Source organism: Struthio camelus, chromosome 4, assembly GCF_040807025.1.
Source record: "Struthio camelus isolate bStrCam1 chromosome 4, bStrCam1.hap1, whole genome shotgun sequence".
NCBI lineage: Eukaryota > Metazoa > Chordata > Aves > Struthioniformes > Struthionidae > Struthio > Struthio camelus.
The window spans coordinates 41,331,737-41,351,131 of NC_090945.1; the positions used below are offsets into that span (position 1 = coordinate 41,331,737).

The 19,395-nt window shown below is 36.7% G+C and overlaps 1 protein-coding gene across 7 annotated transcripts in view; it reads left to right on the forward strand.

Annotated features, from left to right (window-relative positions):
• RAPGEF2 (Rap guanine nucleotide exchange factor 2) overlaps positions 1–19,395 on the forward strand; it is a 191,945-nt gene that overhangs the window by 88,755 nt on the left and 83,795 nt on the right. For 4 of the 7 annotated variants that reach the window (XM_068942402.1, XM_068942403.1, XM_068942405.1 and 1 more), the window contains exons 5-7: positions 9,994–10,069; positions 12,745–12,912; positions 15,739–15,756. In XM_068942402.1, the coding sequence (XP_068798503.1) occupies positions 9,994–10,069; positions 12,745–12,912; positions 15,739–15,756 (262 nt within the window). The remainder of the gene's footprint in view (positions 1–9,993; positions 10,070–12,744; positions 12,913–15,738; positions 15,757–19,395) is intronic. The other 3 variants (XM_068942404.1, XM_068942407.1, XM_068942408.1) reach the window with 1 other exon arrangement.

Below are 19,395 nucleotides of genomic sequence, written 5' to 3' on the forward strand. Positions count from 1 at the left end.
CCATATAAGATGTCAGGTTATACATTTTCTTTTTTTTTTTTAATGACAACTTTTAATATCTAATTAGGAAACTGTATAACAGAATTAAAATAATTTTCAGCTTTTTAAGAAAAAAGCTTTTAAGATAGAACATTGAAAGGTTTTGTATCATGTCAGAAAAAGACTTCTCTGTTTTAAAGGATTTCATGAATGTTAGTCAGTCAAACTATGTTCAGACAAGCTCTTGCCTCTTAAGTAATGTTTTCCAGTACTTCTCATTCTTTGAGACAATTATGCAGATCCTGTGATGTCACAGTAATCTCTATGGCAGCACTGATGTCATTAAGATGAAGCAGAAGCAAAGCTGCTTTTATTCAAACAGCTTATTAAAATACAGATTTTTTTCTTTTAAATTACAGAATGCCAGAAAATCTGGGTTTAAAAAAATTTCATCATTGAATATTTTTCTAAGGCGTATTAATAGGTGAATATCTCATTTGAAAAAATTAAAATATGACTGTTTTATTCCAAATTAAATGAGGTACCTGGCTTCTAGTTTTTGGTGCTGTAGTAGTAAGCTACAGTAGCTTTAGTTGCTTTTAGCTGCAGTAAGCTAGAAATGTTGTTGTTGCCATAACTACTACTGTCCAGAAGTGTGTGCATATATATACGAACACACATGTATATATGTATATACATGTATATATTATATATAGTTTATAAATAGAGATCTTGAATTTCACAGAAAAATATCATTAAAACATCTCTTGTTAGAATATATGGAAAGGTTGTAAAGAAAGAGCCCTGAGCAGTACCGCAGGCTGAAAGGTTTTGAAAACGCTTTGGGACTCTACAGCACATCAGTTTCAAAGTCGTGGGGTTTTTTGTTTGTTCTTCAGATTTTCAGTTCAGTTTTAAGGTAACACTATAGAAAGCTACAGTGACAAGCAGCAAATTTAAAACTTTGCTTAATTCTTTCCGCGCACACATGCGCCCTAGAGAAACTCACTACCGTAGTCAGTCCAGTGACTTACTACTATATTCAGTCCAGGATTTTCAAATTAACCACACTTTTAAAGACGGTAGTCCATACTAAAAAAATGACTTATATTAAGATCATTCTGAGGCATATGTTTCAAGGACTGACTGAAGGGAATGTGTTCGGAAATAAGCTGATTTTGAATTATTCCCTGCAGGTTTTCAGGAACTTCTTCTGAAGTGCTTTCTCTAGCCATTTGTAATTCACCATATTAAAGGGACTTCTGATCTGGGTTGTGTTTACATATGAAATTGAGGAATACCTTTGAGTAGTAAGTTGTACTATGGAGGTGAAGTACTATCATGTGTCATCTGTGGTAAGGATGCTAACTAAAAATGCTTGGAATCTTGCTGAAAATTTTCAGCTTGAGTTCAAGTTAACCTCCACACAATGTAAGCAGTGATTATTTGAAGCATTAATACCCTGTAAACTTGCTTATCCTGCAGTACTGAAGTGCCTTTAGCGCAGACAGGTTAGCTCTCGAGCACGGAGTGACTTGCTCCGTTCTTCCCTGCTTTACACCCTCATACTCCAGCACCTCAATTCTGAGCTCGATATGACTATTTTTGTTCTCCCACAGGTAGTTGGTCAAGCAAGAATCTGCAGCTCATAGTTTCTGTTTTTGTGTGTGTGTGTCCTAGAGTATTGTTTGGCGTGTAGTCAGCTGTGATGCTGCAAGTGAATCCCTTTGCTGTTACCTGATCTGTTGCATCTGAGACAGTAAACATCTAAGCTATCATATAACCCTGGATAATGTAATCATCCTTATCCATGGTATAGTGAGCTCATGTCTCCAGGATTTGAAACCGGTGGCAGGTCTGCAAATGCCTCCTCAACTCATATTTCAGTTGCCAACATATCAGTTTTCCTTTAGACTGAAAAGCATTTCTGTAAAGCAGCTATTCACTTTTGCAAAAAAAACCCCGAAACACAAAAGAAAAAACCTACCTACAAATGCAATAGCGTTGTGAGAATTAAATGCATTAAAACAAATGTGAATCTGTGGATTTGATATGCACATGACTATCACTTTAATTAAAAATGCTAACACAAATCAAAGAGCAGTTTGGATCATAGTTTTGCACACTAGCTTATTTTTCTAAAAGGTAGGAATTAATCAGAGAAGTAAGCCTACGTTATACAGGAGGTCAAATTATGTGATAATGTTCCTCTATCTTTTAGTTGACAGAGCTATGCTTTTACAGCTTCTAGGGCTCAGCGGTAACCACGTGAAACCCCACTGCTACCTTCCCTTCTTGCATAATCGCCAGCGAGCGCTGAGCACGGCAGAGCTGCTCCGCGTGCCTGAGTTGTTCTGCCTTTTTTCCAAGGGGTCAGAAACTGGCCATGCCAAATTTAGTTTCCTTCAGCACACTTAGGCATGCCCCTAGGGTGGCTTGCACACGTGTATGTATGCTCTTCTAAATTATAATTCTCCTGTGGCCCCCCACCCTGGCAGGGGGCAGTTGGGTGGGGGAACAGCCTGGGCTCTGTCTTACCCAGCACATGCGCGTGAAACCCAGCTAAACCTAGCATGGTTAGAGTAAGCTGTTGCAAGGTGGCTCATGTTTTTAGTTCTGATCTGGACATATCAAAATCGAAAGTGATTTTTTTTTTTATTAAAACAAGCAGTGAGGAAAGGAGGAGCTTCCCTGAATCCCTTACATCTAAGTGGCAGATAGAAAACGGAGTCCCCATTTTTCTGCCATTTAGACATCAAATAAATCCTGCGCTACAATACTTCATTCAGGAGTTTAGTATGACTGATAAGCCTTGGAACTAAAATCTTCGAGGCTCTGGCTTTGTCAAGAGTAAGTTAAATGTTGACGATGACATCAAGATTTGACTATGGGATTTGCCAGAGCTCAGATATTCTGCTCATGTTGGCTTCTCTGTCATCAGAGAATAATTGTTAAAGTCGGTACAAAGCAGCTGTTGGTCATGGCTGAGGTCAGGAAGCTGGTATGAGGAAGCAGTGCCACGCAACCCGCGCAGCAAATGACTGCGGCAGGATGTGCCCCATGAAGAGGAACCGTTCGGTGGCTCCTCCGTGCCTGGAGGAGAGCGCTGCGCTGCCCTGGGCAACGAAGGGAAGCACAGGGGAGAGAGCAACCGAGTGTAAATAGCAATGACAGTAAAAGCACTTGCGGTGCGGCTGCTACCTAAAAGCAACTGAAACCTATTCAGGACATATAACTTCACATGCTGAAAATGCTTAACGCAATGCCTCTATATTTCATCTTAATAATTTTCTGTGGTTCTTCTAAATGTAGTGTGTACTAAAGTAGTGTCATTTTCACACAAATACTTTGGAGATATTGGGTTTATGAAACTTCTATGTTAAATGGTTTTTTTATGAATACTTTTAAGCACCTGGGACGTGGAACTGCTCACAGATTTATTCAGATATGTCTGGAAATAAGAAATACTAGATTCAGGAAAAGGGGATGCTGGGGGAGGGAAAATGTTTATTTTAACCTCCATATATACTTAGATGCCCGGCACTGACACATACTCCACCGCAGCAACAAAAAGCTTTGATATTTTTTGTACATCACATTTGAAAACTTCGAAAGATAAGTTTTTAAATATTTGAGTGCTAGAACTTTGGCCTAAATGTTTACAGTAGTTGTGATAACACTTACAGTTTTAATATCTTGTAGAGGTATTTAAAAACCATACCAAATTAGTTTATATGGAATTAGTTTTCTTGCATGAAAGTACCATAGAAATTTTTAAATACTTGAAACAACAGTATTACTTGTATCTTTCCTTCAGTTAGAACATTTCTGAATGGAGCATATGCTTTTGGGCTTGGAGGAAGTACCAATTAATTAGACTTTAGTCTAGATCAGCATCTTTATGTATATTATATTTACAGATATGTAAATCTGTAAAGTATTTTGCACTTATAAATATGCTGCAGAATATGTATTATATAGATGGCCATATGTTATGGACCTTTCTTTGTGATACAGTAGTGTTTTGTTTCACTAGCACTTGTATTTCATGTGTAAATTACTACATTAAGCTAAGGTGATGAATTTTGAAAGAAATAAACTTACATGATACAAGGAAAGCTCTGAAGTTTTGTATATCCTTTTTAATATTTGTCACTAGAGATTTTTTTGAGCGATCTTGGGAGCTGCACATAATTAAAAAAGGTTTATGGTTTAGAGTGCTTTTCTTGATTTTTGTAGTCGGTGGAATTTTCTTCAGGTTTTGCATCACTTTTGATGAATGCATTTGTGTTCCGTTGCTGAGGAATAACTTTCCGTTTGGGAGTTAGACTGACATGAAAACAGGAATGCGGAGGCCCAGGGCAAGGGGACAGCGCTGAATGCTGATAAGAGCGTTCAGTGTTCAGTAGCTGCCGTCTTTTCTGAGAACTTTGAAAAGAGCATCTGTATGTGTACTGGGGTGTCTGGGGACCTGGGGAAATGGATGGGTCATGTCTGGAGAAACCTGCTTTGTCCTCCAGTGTCATGATAATAGCAGAAAGGACAGGCAGGCAGAACAAGTCACCTTCGGTAACTGAAAGCTTTTGGCTGTCTATACATGTGAGTGCTTTTAAAAATTCATGCGTTATTTGTGGCTTTAGGTCTTTCAGTTCATGTGATAGATTTTGTTATTTTGTTTTATTAGCCAACTTAATAAATTTGAAGGGGAAGAAATGCACATAGTGATCTTGATTATTTTCTTTCTGTTTGTTTGTTAGCTACTGATGTTTTTTTGCTAATTGTAGTTCTATAATTGTAAAGACTTTTTTAAATGAAAACTTATGATGTAAACTTTGGAAACACAGAAACCCCTTAACTTTCACTTAAAACTTGTCTTTTATTAACTAGCATGCTGTAATCTCTAATGCATTTGTTCTTTCTATAGTCTGACTGTGCTTTAGCCAATTGTATATACTTGGAGTATAATGAGTTACAAGATGAAGTGTGTATGTGGTAAGGTACGCTAATGAAGCAGAAAACTACAAACCCTTGCTGTCGTCTACAGTTGGTGTAAGCTCAATTTTTAGAATGCATGAGAACAGAAGTTTCAAAACAAGTTGTGTGGATTAAAATCCCTACTTTTATTAAACATGATGAGCAAAAGGCTTTATTAGTATTGATGAATTTTTTTGGAAATAATGCTTTTGAATACTCAGGTAGGAAATTAATCTTTTATCTTGTCAGTTGTTTGGGGGAAATTGTATAATTAGGGAGCAGTTGCATGGGGAGAGTACCTAACATTGTAAGAGCTAAATTTGTTGTTATTGTTGTTGTTTTTTTGTCATCCACTTTCAAAATTGCTGTATTGAAATTTACTATAAAGTAGATTCCTGCAAATAAAACTGTCTTGTTTAACTTTATGTACGTCTATATTTGCATCGTACATTTCATAGCTCTGTGAGGAATAAAAGCAACTGTGATATAAAGGGAAATTGCCGCTAGCACAGGTACTGAGGAGAGCGTCTGTGAAGCTTTAGTCCTCAAGGAACCTCAAGTCTGAGCTTATGTGGTACCAGGAAGAGAAGCGTTAGAAAACCTGCTGCAGGTCAAGGTTCTCCGGGGAGTTTAGGTAGGCCAGCAGTATCCTAACCAGGCTGCCTTCTGGCTATCTAAATTACTGTCATAACCTCTACATCCCATATTGACCACCATCATCACAAAGGTGTCTTTAAACTTTGCTTTCTTTGATCTGAAGCTGAAATTCTCTCATGTGCATCACTGATTTAGAGAAAATAGTTGCAGTGCTGGGATTCTCTCATGTGCATCACTGGCTTGGAGTTGCAGATGAGCTATTCTAGGGGGTTAAAATTAATAAGGCTTAGGCAGGAAGAAAAGATTTTTTTGTAATAAGACATTTTTTATTGAAGTGATTAAAGAATTTTGCGATAGAAACAAATGTGAAGTGTACATTACATCGAATTCCGTACCATGTTTTAAACACAAAAATGTTTAGCCTTCAGCTCCCTATTGAGATCATATATCCTCAGCCTTATTTCACATTGCAGCAAGGGAAGGAATAAATTTGTCAAATGCCATATTCGTTGAAATCAAATAGTAAAGGCTTCCCACATCTTACCTTCATTTAGCCAGCTAGTGCTACTATAGACTTCCTATTTTGTGATAAATCTGGCTACTCCTTTTATATGGCAAGTCTGACCCAGCATCCAAAAGTTGGGAAAGAACAGGATCTAGAAAATGTTACTAAAATAGAGCTAGTATTATGAAGATAATCCTTTCCACTGAAACTTTTTCTGCTACACTTTCTTCCCAATAATGTTGCACTGCTCAAGCCAGCCCAGCTTGCATGCAGATACAGAGTCACCAAGTTTGTGTAACTTTGCATCTGAGGTAAGTGGTTCTACCTCCCTTTCAAAGGGATTCTGGATTGCAAAACCTGTTAGTTTGGGTGCAAAACCATGCGGAGTTGTGGCTACCCACTTTGATGCAAGCTGTTAAGCTTACGCATGTGTTGTGCCAGGCCATAACAAATCTGTAAGGCCAGTAGGCACAGCCCAGTGCCAGCATGAGAAACTCTGTCCTGACCAGTTCTGAATGATTATAGACTTTCCCTGAGTTTCACAGGAGGCTTTTGGACTGAGTGAACCTAGGTGACCTGTTGAATGGGTGTAATCAGTTTAAGGGCTCCATGTTTAACCCTGCTTATGGAGCCCTGTGGTAGGAGGAAAATCTTCTAAATTATTAAGAAAATCAAAGTTTTGCTTAATTGTGGTCCCCTATATAAAGTTCTTTTCCTGTTGTTTTATAAAAGGCTTTATAGCTTGGGCTTTCTAATCAGCTCGGTGAAGAGCCTCCATTGTATTTTGGGTATTTGCTTCTTTTTCCTGCTTACTAATATTTTAAATAACACAGTTTTGCTCAGTTAGATCATGCTTGTTTGGTGATGGCTTCCTCTACCTAATGGGTGGATACCGCAGCTAGAGATTTTTGAGTAGGAAAGCATGTCATTGAAGTCCCTCTTTGTGGTTGATCTTTAGCGCTTTTTTATTTTGTATAAGGCTTTGCCGAATTTTTTCCAGTAAAACTTAACAGCTTTGTTAATGTTCTGAAATGAAACAGTGAGGTTGGGGATACCCTGAGAATCCAGTTGTTGTTCAAGGTGAATGGTAACAGACTTTTGCATGATGCCCTTCAGGTATAGAAATCTGTTCTGCAGCAGGTCGTATGTAAGCGTTGTGGTGGATCACAGCAGTTGTTGGAGTTGGACACTTTTAAAGTGTCTAGAAGTGGCTGAAGTTCACAGAGGAGTTTCCTACTTTTTCCTGGTTATGTGGCTTCCTCACTATGTGATGATGAATTTTCAGCAGCAGGTGGAAAGTCAGGAGGTTTAGCTCATGTGGCATATCTGAGAACAGAGCTGTAACTCTTGAAAGGACATTTAACTTTCTTTGTCTTAATTTGCTTGCCATCTTGCCTACAATACTTCATGAAGTATTGTTTACAGCCTTAGTGCCTTGTAATCTTTGGTCGAAGGTAGTATACACGTGATGTATGGTCTGCTCTGATAAAATCTAATACTGTCGTAGGAATCTGAGCAGTACAGCAGTGATGTGCTCATTGCTATGAGACTTAGTGTGTTATCTGGGAACAGAAATAAGGAATTTTATCACTGATGTAATTCAGTGTGTGCCTTCTTCTGTCTTAATATGTTCTATTGTGCTGAAGGCTAAAATTGAAGAGAGTCATTGAAGAGAGTAGGAAAAACTCATTCCAATACACTTTTTTAACTGTATTTGCTAATGCTTGAAACTTGGATGGCAGCAGTTATTATCAAAGTGCATAAGTTTAAGGTTTATGCTTAGAGATGGCAATAGAAGAGGAATATTGGGGTGGAAAGGCATTATATGTATTTTCTTTTGAAATCAGTGATCAGTTGAAGGCTAGAAAACACATCATCGTATTTCATTCTAGGCTAAAGACAGTGTTTACGAGCAAAGAGGTGAGGAGGATATGCATGAGACAAGGCAATATTTCTGTGCATGTTTCCTTATCATCGTCTTTGCATTATTATATTTTTCAGGAGAGTAATTGATATCCTTTTTCCTTTCTCTCTCTCCCTTCCCCACCCCGTCCCATCCCCATGTGATTTTAAGGAAAAATTGTGTCTATGGATCAGGTTAATGACCAAGAAAATAAGTTTGTCACTTTTTCAATGGTCTAATGAATCATGTTAATGGTATCATTTTCTGGTGTCTTTCAGGTAGTTCAAATTGTATGCAACTCAAGATCACGTCGTAGAGTAAAGCACCCTGTGTTTTTTTGCTAAACTGTAGAAGGAAGCATGTGTTTGCCTCTAGGAAAATACACATTTTATTGGGAGAAGATTTTTTTTTTTCCCCCTATTGAATGTTTCTTTTCAAGAGGCTTAGTATTCTGGAAAAATTTTTCTATTGTAGAAGTCCCATGTACCATTAAACACGATTATTATTTTGATGAATAAGCACAGCTGGCATTTCTTTTCAATATCTGACTGCCTTCTTTTTCAGCTATAGAAGTGCTGTTGTCAAGAGATTAGCCTTTGGGGTAGCAAGTTAAACTGTTCATTTCTGCTAATCCCCTGGCTGGACAGGCAAATAGATATAAACTGGCTAGATATGCTGTTTGGAACAGTATATGATCTCCTACAGTTTCCTCATTGTAAAAGAAGCTAACAGTGTGTCTGTGAAAAGTAACTTTTAAAAAGTTTGAGTGTGTCACTGTGACTGTGCATAAGGTAATTAGTTAAAATTCAAAATTTAGAATATTCTTGAGTTTGGTTTGTTTTTCAAAAACTTTTTTAATACCTGCCTTTTAAAATTCTTCAAACTTCCCCTATCTCTTTTACTCTTACATCCTTATTTTTTTATGTTAAAAAAAAAAAGATATTTATCTATCTGTCTATTTATATGCCCTGTGAGCTTCAAATAGGAAGGTTTCCTGTGTCTATTGCACAGAGCTGGATTGAAGAAAGGGGAAGGCTGAATAGTATTTCTGCTCTTGGCAAATTTTAGAGCAACTTTATTACAGTAGGCTACAAGAAGACCCCAGAAGTTCCAGCCATTCTCTGTCCTGTCCCACCTTCCTGTTAGTGACTGAAAAGGTCTGGCGTTGAGCTGACAAGTTTAAATATAAATTACTAGGTCTGTGGTGTCCCCCCCCCCCCCCCTTTAGTTGGTTTTCTAGCATTCCACTCTGATGGCATAGCATCAAGAATCCAGCGATGCAAGTTCTTGTATTTCACTGAATTATGTACTGTTTCCTTACACTGCGCCTTTACCACTGTATTTCTAGAATTCTTTGCAGCTGAGCCTGCAGACACGCATGTTCATTTAATATAGGCAAGCACCTACAGAAATTGAAACTAAAAAAGATTTCTCTTTCACAGTATAGGAAGCAGAAGATTATCATGCTTAGTTACTGTGCTAAGGTGGGATATGTAACGAAAGGCAGAATGGCCTTTTGCCCTCATCTATTGAAATTGGGAATAGTCTTACATTCAGTATACTTAATTTTTATTTATTATTTTTATGTAAAGAGGAGCTAATAGAAGTTGATAAGGCTTTTTATTTTTTTCTCAGGTATGCTAGTTAGCTTTCTTTAGACATACAGATAGTTTAGGTGACTTAATACTGTAACATTAGAAGGAGATTGTCGCTAGTTTAAACTGCCTCTGATGTAATTCAGAATCAACCATGCATCTTAATTAGTATTTGATTGATGCTTGTTTTAGTGTCAGCAGAATTATTTAGCAGATACCCTTAGTAAACTGTGTAAATAAAAAAAAAAAAAAAACGCAGCTGTTGATATCCTTAGGTATCGGTTATGTAAAAGAGGACATTTGCATGGAACTGTTGTATTACACAGAGGTATGCATATTTTTATATGCTTTTCAGTTTCTGATGAAAATGTAAATATGGCTTACAGATTGTGTTATAGCTCTGATTTTTGTTCTGATGTAAGTATTCTTGTTCTCTTCAGTTTTGGCAAGCGTTCTGCAGGAAGCTTCAGGCGTGGCTGTGAATGCATTGTTTTAGAGCCATCTGAAATGATTGTGGTAAGAATATTTCCCTTCATTTACTTCCAAATTGTTTTGAAGTAGAACTTTATTTTACATACTTTAGCTTTCAATTAAACTTGAAGAGATTTCTGGGTTTTGCAAATGAGCTTTTATAAATCTGCAAGTCGTGTCTAACTTCCTTGCCATTTCTTGCATGCATGTTTGCCTTGTTTGAGTGATAGACATCTTTTTGCACTATTACATTAAATTTACTTTTGCAGTTTTGTTTCCACTTTTCTGCAGAATAGTGGAACAGGATTTTTAAGTGCAGCTGCTTTCTTATTGCAGTTGAGCACAGATATTTTAAAGTATTAATCTCAAGTTAGTTGAATTAATATTTGAGTGAATTAAGTTTATTTTCAGCAGTTTGAGATTTTAACAAGCAGTTTGAATACTTTAAAGTTCTACCAACTTTTCTGGTGAAAAGCTTATCTTAGTAGTAGTCTGCTATAGTCCAGTGGTCAAATAGCATCATCTCTGAGGGTTCAGAGGTTCAACAGTTATCAGCTGGTACCTCAATGCGCATCAATTGCACCATCAAGGGGCTAAGTGTTTTTTGCTCTGTCACTGAGATAACGATCAGTTCACAATACAGGCGTGACAATTACCTAAGCCATATATAGACACTAGTTCAAACACAGGCTGTGACATTGAACTAGTGGGTGGGTTTTTTTTTTTTTTTTTTTTAACAAAAAGTGACAATGCCTGTAAGTCTAAACTGTGGAAATTATAAAATAGATTTAGGCCTGTCAAAGAGAGAAGTTATTTTTTGTTTAAAGTTAATTGTTAAAACAGCATTTTAACTTACCTTCTTGTGAGTGCAGGCAGGTTCTGTGATCTCCTGTAAGGAGATAGAAGCTTGCCTAACGTTAGCTTTTTCTGTCAAATGTTTGGTGATGTTTCTCCCTCTTCCCATTCTACTAAGAACATTATCTTATGAAACTAATTCAGTCGTGTGAAACATGGGAGGTACAAGTGAGAAATGCTAGTCGTTTTCTCCTTGCTCCTAAAGCCCTCTATAATTTTACTTTGTGAGGGAGCAGCTCTTCAGTACCTGCCTATTGTGTCTCCCTATTTCCATGCCCCCCGGAGTTATCTGGCCAATTGGTGCAACTCATCTCTAACCCTAAGTTTAGGAAAGGGTTTATTGTCCCATATTTGTTCTCCTGATGCAATTTAATAGGTGGATGTGTCTCTCTCACGCTCCTACTTTGATAAGTTGTAAGAAAGAGCAATGTAAAATAGGCGTAGGGAAAGAAGATGACTAAGCAAAGGATACAAGAAGAAAATTTCTGGACTGACAGATAATCTTAGATCAAGGGCCGGTACCTCAAAATGGATTTTTTTTAGTTTGGAAAAAAAATCCCCAGAGTTGGGGAAAAGTTCAAATGAAACACTTGGTGTACACTTCAATCCAGCTTTTTAAAAGGAATAACTGTACTACGAATAGAAAGAATTCTGTCTCCTGAGTTTGCCGGGCGCAGTACCTTCCAGTCTCAGGCCTGAAAGGGGCTATGCTGAGGGGCAGGAGAAGGGAGAAATGTCTGTAACATGGATATGACAGTCTCAGATGTGAAAAACATGCTCTGTGGTGAGAGGGCTGAGAGTTGCCATTTTTTCCTGGAAAACCAGGAACTGTGCTCATCCCCACGTGCTAGTACACCGGACAGTGGTATTTAGTGATATGTACTGACTAGTATGTGACCCTTGTGACAGAGGAATGCTGCAAATTCTTGGGAGGAGAAGTACAGTATTCTTGTCTAATATTTCTTTTCCCTGTTGAAAAATAGGGAGGAGCCTTGCTAGGTGCCGGAAGAGCTTGTTGCAACTTTAGAAGTGTTGTTTATCCCTGGGGGACGGATTTGAAGAATATGAGTTAACTGAGTCCCCATATATGGCTGATGCTGAAAAGTCTCATTTTACTGTCAGTGTGTAGTCAGGCTCCTATTAGTAGGACCAACACAGAAGAGACGTTGAATTAGTATAAAAAGATTGTTCTCCTCTTTCAGGAAAAGCAGAATGCCTTGTTCCAGTGTTTTCACTGCAGTATGCTACTGTGAGGAATTTAGGACTATGACTTTGCAGCCTATGAAACAGAGAAAGCTGGTTTCATATTGGGATGTTCCTAATATCATTTTTTTTATTCTTCCAGCTATTACTTAGAAGTGGTTTTTTAAATGTAAACGCAGTCTTTTGCTAATCCTTCTTTTAAGTCTCAAAATATTTGAAGCAAATGATAAAAATAGCATTGCCTGTTGAAGAGAGGAGCCTTCCCCACACATTGGTTGGGGAAGATCCCAAGTAATCAGTGGAAGTCACTAGGAAAACTACCAAATGCTTTCCCATAAGAATTTCCCTTTTATAGTTTATTGAGTACTGAAGTGTTTGTATTCTGTGCTAGAATAAGAATTGAGGGGGGGAAAAGCATTTTTCCTTTATCTTTTCTGAAAGAAGTGTTTACACTCAGTGATTCTGTTCATACCAATGCTTACTTTTTTGGTCATCCCTGTGGGCTGTTTTTTTTTTTTTTTTTAAGTAGCTTCACTGTAGCGCTAAAATACAGGAAATGCATAGCTAACCACTTTCTCTTGGAATTGGATTAGTGATGTTGCTAACATGCAGTAACATTTTTATTTCTTTTGGGAAATGACACTTCACTGCGTTTATTATAGGTTGATTATATGGATGAAAATGAAGAGTATTTTCAGCGCCAAGCTTCTCATAGGCAATCCCGAAGAAGATTTAGGAAAATCAACCAAAAAGGGGAGCGGCAAACAATTATCGATACTGTTGATCCTTATCCCGTGGGGAAACCACCTCTACCTAGAGGTTACCATACGGTAAGCTGTCTGTGTTTATGGTTTACAAGAACGTAAACAGGAAAACTACTGAAAATGGCCAAACTTGCTGGCATCTTTAAAGAAGTGGGATTCTGTGGAGGAGTTTCCCCTTAAAATGCTGGGAATTTGGCTGTAGTAATATGTGAACATGGGTGCAACTTGCACTTTAGTTCAGGTGGAGGTTTGAAAGCATGTTTGTTTTTGACCGTAAATGTCACACGTTATGCCTTGGTGTTCCAGTCATTATTTGCAATTGTGAAAGAAAGCAGCTAAATGGTATTCTAAGTTCTTTTCAATATTTGATTACAGTACAAATATTTTAATGTACAGTGTTAAAGGTCAGTTAGTGAAGCACTCATTCATATATATGGTGATAACAACTGTTGTGGCCTAAAAAGGACTGTATTGCATTGCAGTAGGCCAAATTAGATCTGTTGTTTCTTTTTGGAATCCAGACCTTAAAGTCAAATTAACCTTTACCGATGACTGCCTCAAGAACCTTTATATACTTGGGTTTCAGTGAACTGCATTAGCCTGTCTTTTATCAGGGAGATCATGTAGTTTTTTTCCTTTATATATATATATATATATATATAATATTTATATATATTTTCCTTTATATATATTTATAAATATATAAATATGAATGGTAGTCTTGCATATTGTAAGTGGATAGGCTTTTTCTTGGGTTGAAATTAACTAATAACAAAACTTTATTAGTTATTTTAATTATGTGACCTTCAAATTGAGAAAAGCTCTATTAGATTAATATGGTTTCTTCTGGTGTTACTTTCAACTGTAAGCACACTACTGGAAAAGCTGTTTGTCTTTGGCTCTCGTGTGATTGTTTAAACCCCCAAATCTGCAGAACCCATGCAGGCGTGGGCATAAATAACTTCATGCACATTTAATCTCATAGAGTTCACTGGGCTGAATTTTGCATAGTGTAAGCCACATGCATATAAATTTGCAGGATTAGGTCTTTGGTGTTTTTAAAATACTGTCTGTGATCTAATGCAGAGTTGTAAGTTTTATCCTTTTCCCCTTCTTTATCCTTATTCCTTGATTGGTTTGCCAGTTCCCTGTATATTCAATGTGTGTCTGAGTGTGTAGATGTTTGATTACATCTCCTGTTAATTGCACAGGCTTTTCCTCATGAGTTGAATAATTACATTTTACGCCAGCAATTTGTTTTTTGTTTATACAACAGCTTTTAATGGTTTGATTTTCAGTGTAGTTTTAATTGCCTTCAAATTTATTATGGATGTTTCCGTTGAGCCAGTTCACTTGCTTTGAAGATGAAACATTTTACTGGTCTGTTTTTGAAAAAATAAAAATGTGGCATAATTGTAGTTGGTAGGAATTATAAGAACAGGAAGAATTATTTTTGTTTGTGTTATTTAGATGTATACGTTGTGCTTAGCAACAGTACTAGTGTAATTTTTGTCTAACTCTGAAAAGACAATATTTAGATTACAATCAGAGCCATTTGCAATAGTAGCTCCAGACCTGTTGTATAAATTTCACTTTAGGTGTACACAATGAGTTGTTGCAAGTTTAACTCTGGTACTAAGATCAAAAGCCCATTGTGTGCCATTCTGCTGTGTGAGTTCATAATGATTGTGTGTGTGTGTGTGTGGGGGGGGGAATTCATTACAAGAGCGATTTCATATTGAGTTGGAAGAGATTGCCAAATAAACTGTAAAATTTGAAATAATCGCAGTCAAATGTTTTTAAAAGTGTACTGTGATACATATAATTGACTTGCTTTTTTTTAAAAGAAAATGTTAAGTCAAACAAGCTCAAATGAGTTTTATGTTATATTAAAGATTTCCCCAAGTTGGCCTGTTTCCTCCTTTTTTACAGTATTTGGTGATCTTGTTTACATTGTTCTCCTGTTATTTTCTGTTATCAACATTACTTCTGTTGCTTCAACCACTCATGTTAAAAGTTGTGTTGTCTTTTCTGCCTTCCTGTTTTCTGTCCCTTGATCTTATTTTTTAAAAATCTTAATTTCTTGAAAAATCACCTGAAGAAAGTCTTTTTTTAGTTGTTTTTGAAACGCATAGGAATTCAAAGCATATTCTAGCATAAATCTTGAGGACTTATTGCCCATCCATTGATCAGCATCTTTCAGGATCTCATCTTTAGTTCTATTTCTAAATTTTGGATAAATTAACAAAAAAAATCATTAAAGAAATGAAGATGGTCAGAGGTTGCAGCAGATAACATGTTAAAGACAAACTGAACACAAATGAATATGATGAATTAGTTTATTTGCTGTTCACTGTGGTTGTGTTCTGGTTTTGGTGTTAGATACATTTTGATTCAAATTAATGAGGCCTCACAGATTGCATACTCAGAGTCTTCACAGAATATATAATTATCCTTTCTTCCAAATATATGATTATCCTTTCTTTTTTTTTGCTTTACCCCAAATCCTTAGCTACCATGAAGTATGAATTTTTGTTGATGAATTATTAATGCTTTATTTCCAGTAATCTCAGAATGCTATTCTTCAGAAAGGTTGAGCAGTATTTTCTGAGGAAAGTTTTATATCTTGTTTTGAAAATGTAGAAGAAAATATTAAACAGTCTTAAATAAAACAACTGCATTGCGATATTTTTCAAGAATCGAAAATTAAATGCAGTGCCTTCATTTGTGGCATGGCTTTCTGCGTATAAAGCCAACTTGTAGGGGACTGTGGATTCTCATTAACATAATTTTAACATTATGTTCATAGTGTTGGAATGTACTATGGCATGTCTGATAATGTTCATCTTTTCCTTTCCTCCTATATGGCATTCATTTCATTTTGGCTCTCAGGAATGCACTAAACCCCAGGTATTGTAACTTAATGTGTATGGTCCACTAACAATTTACTTGTGGTTTTCAGTGTGATGTCATAAAACTGATGCAATGTTATGACTAAAATTATCTCCTATCCTTTGCTTTGATACGTAGTATTTTTTTTTTTTATTTTATACTGAGGTTGCTCACTGTCCTGTGCTTTAGAGGTTACAACAGAGAATGATAAGGAAAAGGCTGTAAATAAAATATTTAGCGTTTCCCGTATTGTACTCATGTATCTCTTTGGTGAAATGGAGGACTCAGTCTTTGATTTTGGTTCAAAAAATTGGCCCTGTTTAGCTGTTTAGTGTTTGCGTGGCACGAGAATAAGGAAATAGAACATGACAAGATATGCGCCGAAGATGCAGCAGAAAGCTTTTCTTTAGCTGAAGGCTTGTAAGTGTATGTATCTTTTACTTGTCTTTCATTCTGATGCTGCTTACTGATTCACTGTTGGGAAGTAGCATGGTGTGGACTCCTCCTGAGGCATTTGTAGATGGGCATTAGTTGAAAGGGTGAAGGAGTAGACATAGGCTCGTCAAACCAGTGAGACAAGTGTGCTTGAATAGGTCGAGTGTCTGGACTGCCACCCAAACAAATAAAATGCAAAAATTTTGACTGACATCAGATTTCAGACAGGATCCAAGTGATCTGAAGATCTGAACGGCATCTTTTTAACTTAAATTTTTAACTTAAATTTGTCATTGTATTTATCAATGCCAAGTTGAGTAAATACTAAGCATCTGCCAAATACAACATTTAGTAAGAACGTTTGCTGGTACTGTTAGATGCGTCCACTGTTAAGACTGAGAAATCTCTTTTGTGATGGAGCTGATACACGTGTTATGGAAAACTCTTTACTGTTGCTTCAGAATTCTTCCTTTCCTTCAAATATTACTTTACTCTATTATGCTGATATTTTTTCAGGAAATGCGGTCATTTTAAAAGCTCCCTCAGTATCATGTTGATGCTCAATTCAATTTCTTTGTCTAAAAGACACAGAGGGTTCAAATGTCAGTACGGTTCCTATCGTCGAGTAGTACGTTATCGCTCTTAGCAGAAATTTTTGTAGGGATGGGTTCTCTGGACTCAGGGCTCAATCCACTGAAAAACTGGTGAGCGCTGACCTCGAGATAAGGAACGCTGAGTTCCTGGAAAGAAACGAACCATATTTATTGAAGAGAGAGCGAGAGAATTTTAGCATAGAAGCCTAGCCTGGCCAAGGAGGTTAGGAGCAGTGACTTGTAACTCCCTGGTTTGTGGTAATCTCTCCTGTGCCTTCAATTTGATATGTATCCTGGGCTGTGGACTTTTACTAATCTGTATGATTTTACTTTACTAAAGGTAAAATACCAAACTTCATGAGGAGTTTTTAGAGAAATGCAGGTAGGCCTGTAAGAAAGATGCTAAAGCAACTGTGAATAGTCCTGAGCAGAAACTACAGGATGTGGTTTTCACCCTCCATGAATCCATCCACATTTGAATTAGTTACAAGCTTTTAAAAATTGCTACTAGTGCATGCTCAGCCAGGCTTTTTAAAGACAGCTGCTAAAATCTCTGCAAAGGGTCTGTCTGCCTGTATTAGGCTCTCTTACTCCGTCTAGCTTAAGATTCACATGAGGTGACAACCCCTTTATCCTGTGTCTTAAGGAGAAATGTGGAGGGCGTAGAACCATCAATTTCTGCCTTTTTCCCATTTGCAAGCATTTAATAATTTTATCCTCACGTGCTCTGCTGTTGAGCCAGTTATTGTGCCAGTGCATTAAAGGCAGACAGCTTATTGTCCTTCTGGGTTTTGTGGATGAGATGAGTGAGACTTTGAATGAGAAGAGGACTGGACATAGAGCTGTCTCTAATGTGGCCAAGTTGTCTCATCCACAGCCATAAGTCTCCTAAAAATAAGTATGTGGATCTGTTCTAGTTTTTTGTATTTTCTTTAAGTATTTGAACTTGCTCTTTTCAAGTCAAGACCAAATTGTAGGAACCTTGCTTCCTGCCAGTATCCTCTCTTGTAACTAACAGCTATTGCAAAGCATTGGCAAAGTAGTCTTTTTTCCTGATATTATATGCATTTGCATGGTCTTCTGAGAATCTAAAGGTCCTGGATTAAAAGTCTATGTTCAGATGGTTCTGTTTATAAAGCAAACTTGCTTTTTCTTGTGTCTGCCAATTTACATTTTAAAAATAAACAAACTAGTTTATGTAATATTTCTACATTTAGGATTAAAAAATATTAATTTTACATTTTTCTACATAAATTTGATGCAATAGCCTAGTTGTTTTCCGTACTTTATTCAGTGAGTTTGGCTGACTGCAGCAATGTGTAAGTTTATAAGATGACAAGCAGTGCTTTCCTACGGTTAATACAATAATTTAGAATTTGAAAGAGCTAGTTCCCATTCTAGGACTTTATCACAGTCTCTCAGTATAATGTTAACAAGATGTAACGTTAAAAAACAACGTACTGCAGTTGCTTCTCAGCATATATATTTATATCTCTATTGTAAAATATGACTTGTTTGTTGTCTTTTTTTGTGAATCATTTCAAATAATAATGAAATATTTAATATGCATTTTCTTCTTCTCAACAATGTGGACGTTATGGTATTGTGATATGTCTTGCTATATGTATTCTTGTTAATGCATTGTATTCTGTATACTAAATGGATGTCAATATAGCGGTGTGCTTAAAACTAGCTTTTTAAAATATGTGTGTGTCCATATATAAATATATACGTAAATTCATTCATTTTAGTTTGAATCAGTCAGATGCCTCAAATACAAGAAATTAGTTTAACGAGATACTGTCAGTCCTTCACACCTGTAATTAGCACAGCTTAAATAATGTTCCTGATGATTTTAAGAATTATCTAGCACTTTCTAATGTAAGTTCATTTAATAAATACTCAGAATCATAAGCACTCATGTCACAAAAAAGCTTGCTTTTAGCAAGAAAGAACCACAAAAGAGCAAATTTGTAAAGTCTATGGGAATTATTTGTAGGGCAGTGAACAAGGAAGTACAGGCACACTGAAGAGCTGGAGTTTGTACAAGGATATAGAGGATACGGAGAGATCATGGCAGGGAAGAAAAGTTTCTGAATGGTCTTGATCTTGAAGTGTTAAGTAAGGCTACTTAGGAAGGAAAAAGAAAGCCCAGAAAAGTTGCTGGGAATCCTGCTCAGGTATACTTGATAATTAAAAGAGTTTGGGGAAACAAGACGCTTGGAGGTTTGTCTTTAGAGACTAGTCTGACTTATGACAGCTGAAAACTGTTTAAATAGGTTTAGTTTATAAACTTTATGCTAACTTAGTTCTCTGCCAAGTAGAGGAAAAAACATGGAGAGGTAATCGCCAAGCAAGGAGAAAGTAAGCTGTGAAAGCCCAATAATGTGGCACGCAAACTGAATGCAAAAAGGTCTCCTCACTTAAAATTAATAGCCACTGATAATTAACTTTCATGTTTCCATTGGGGGGAAACTTCTGAAAGAGTGTGTGTTTTTAAGTCGCAAGAACGTTTTTGGGAGGTTTTCAGAGTAGAGGAAGAGTACTGGAGTTGTTCTGTCCATGGTTATGAAACAAATCCTTTTAAGTAATGTTACTGCTGAAATGGTAACTCAAAACAAAATTGTAC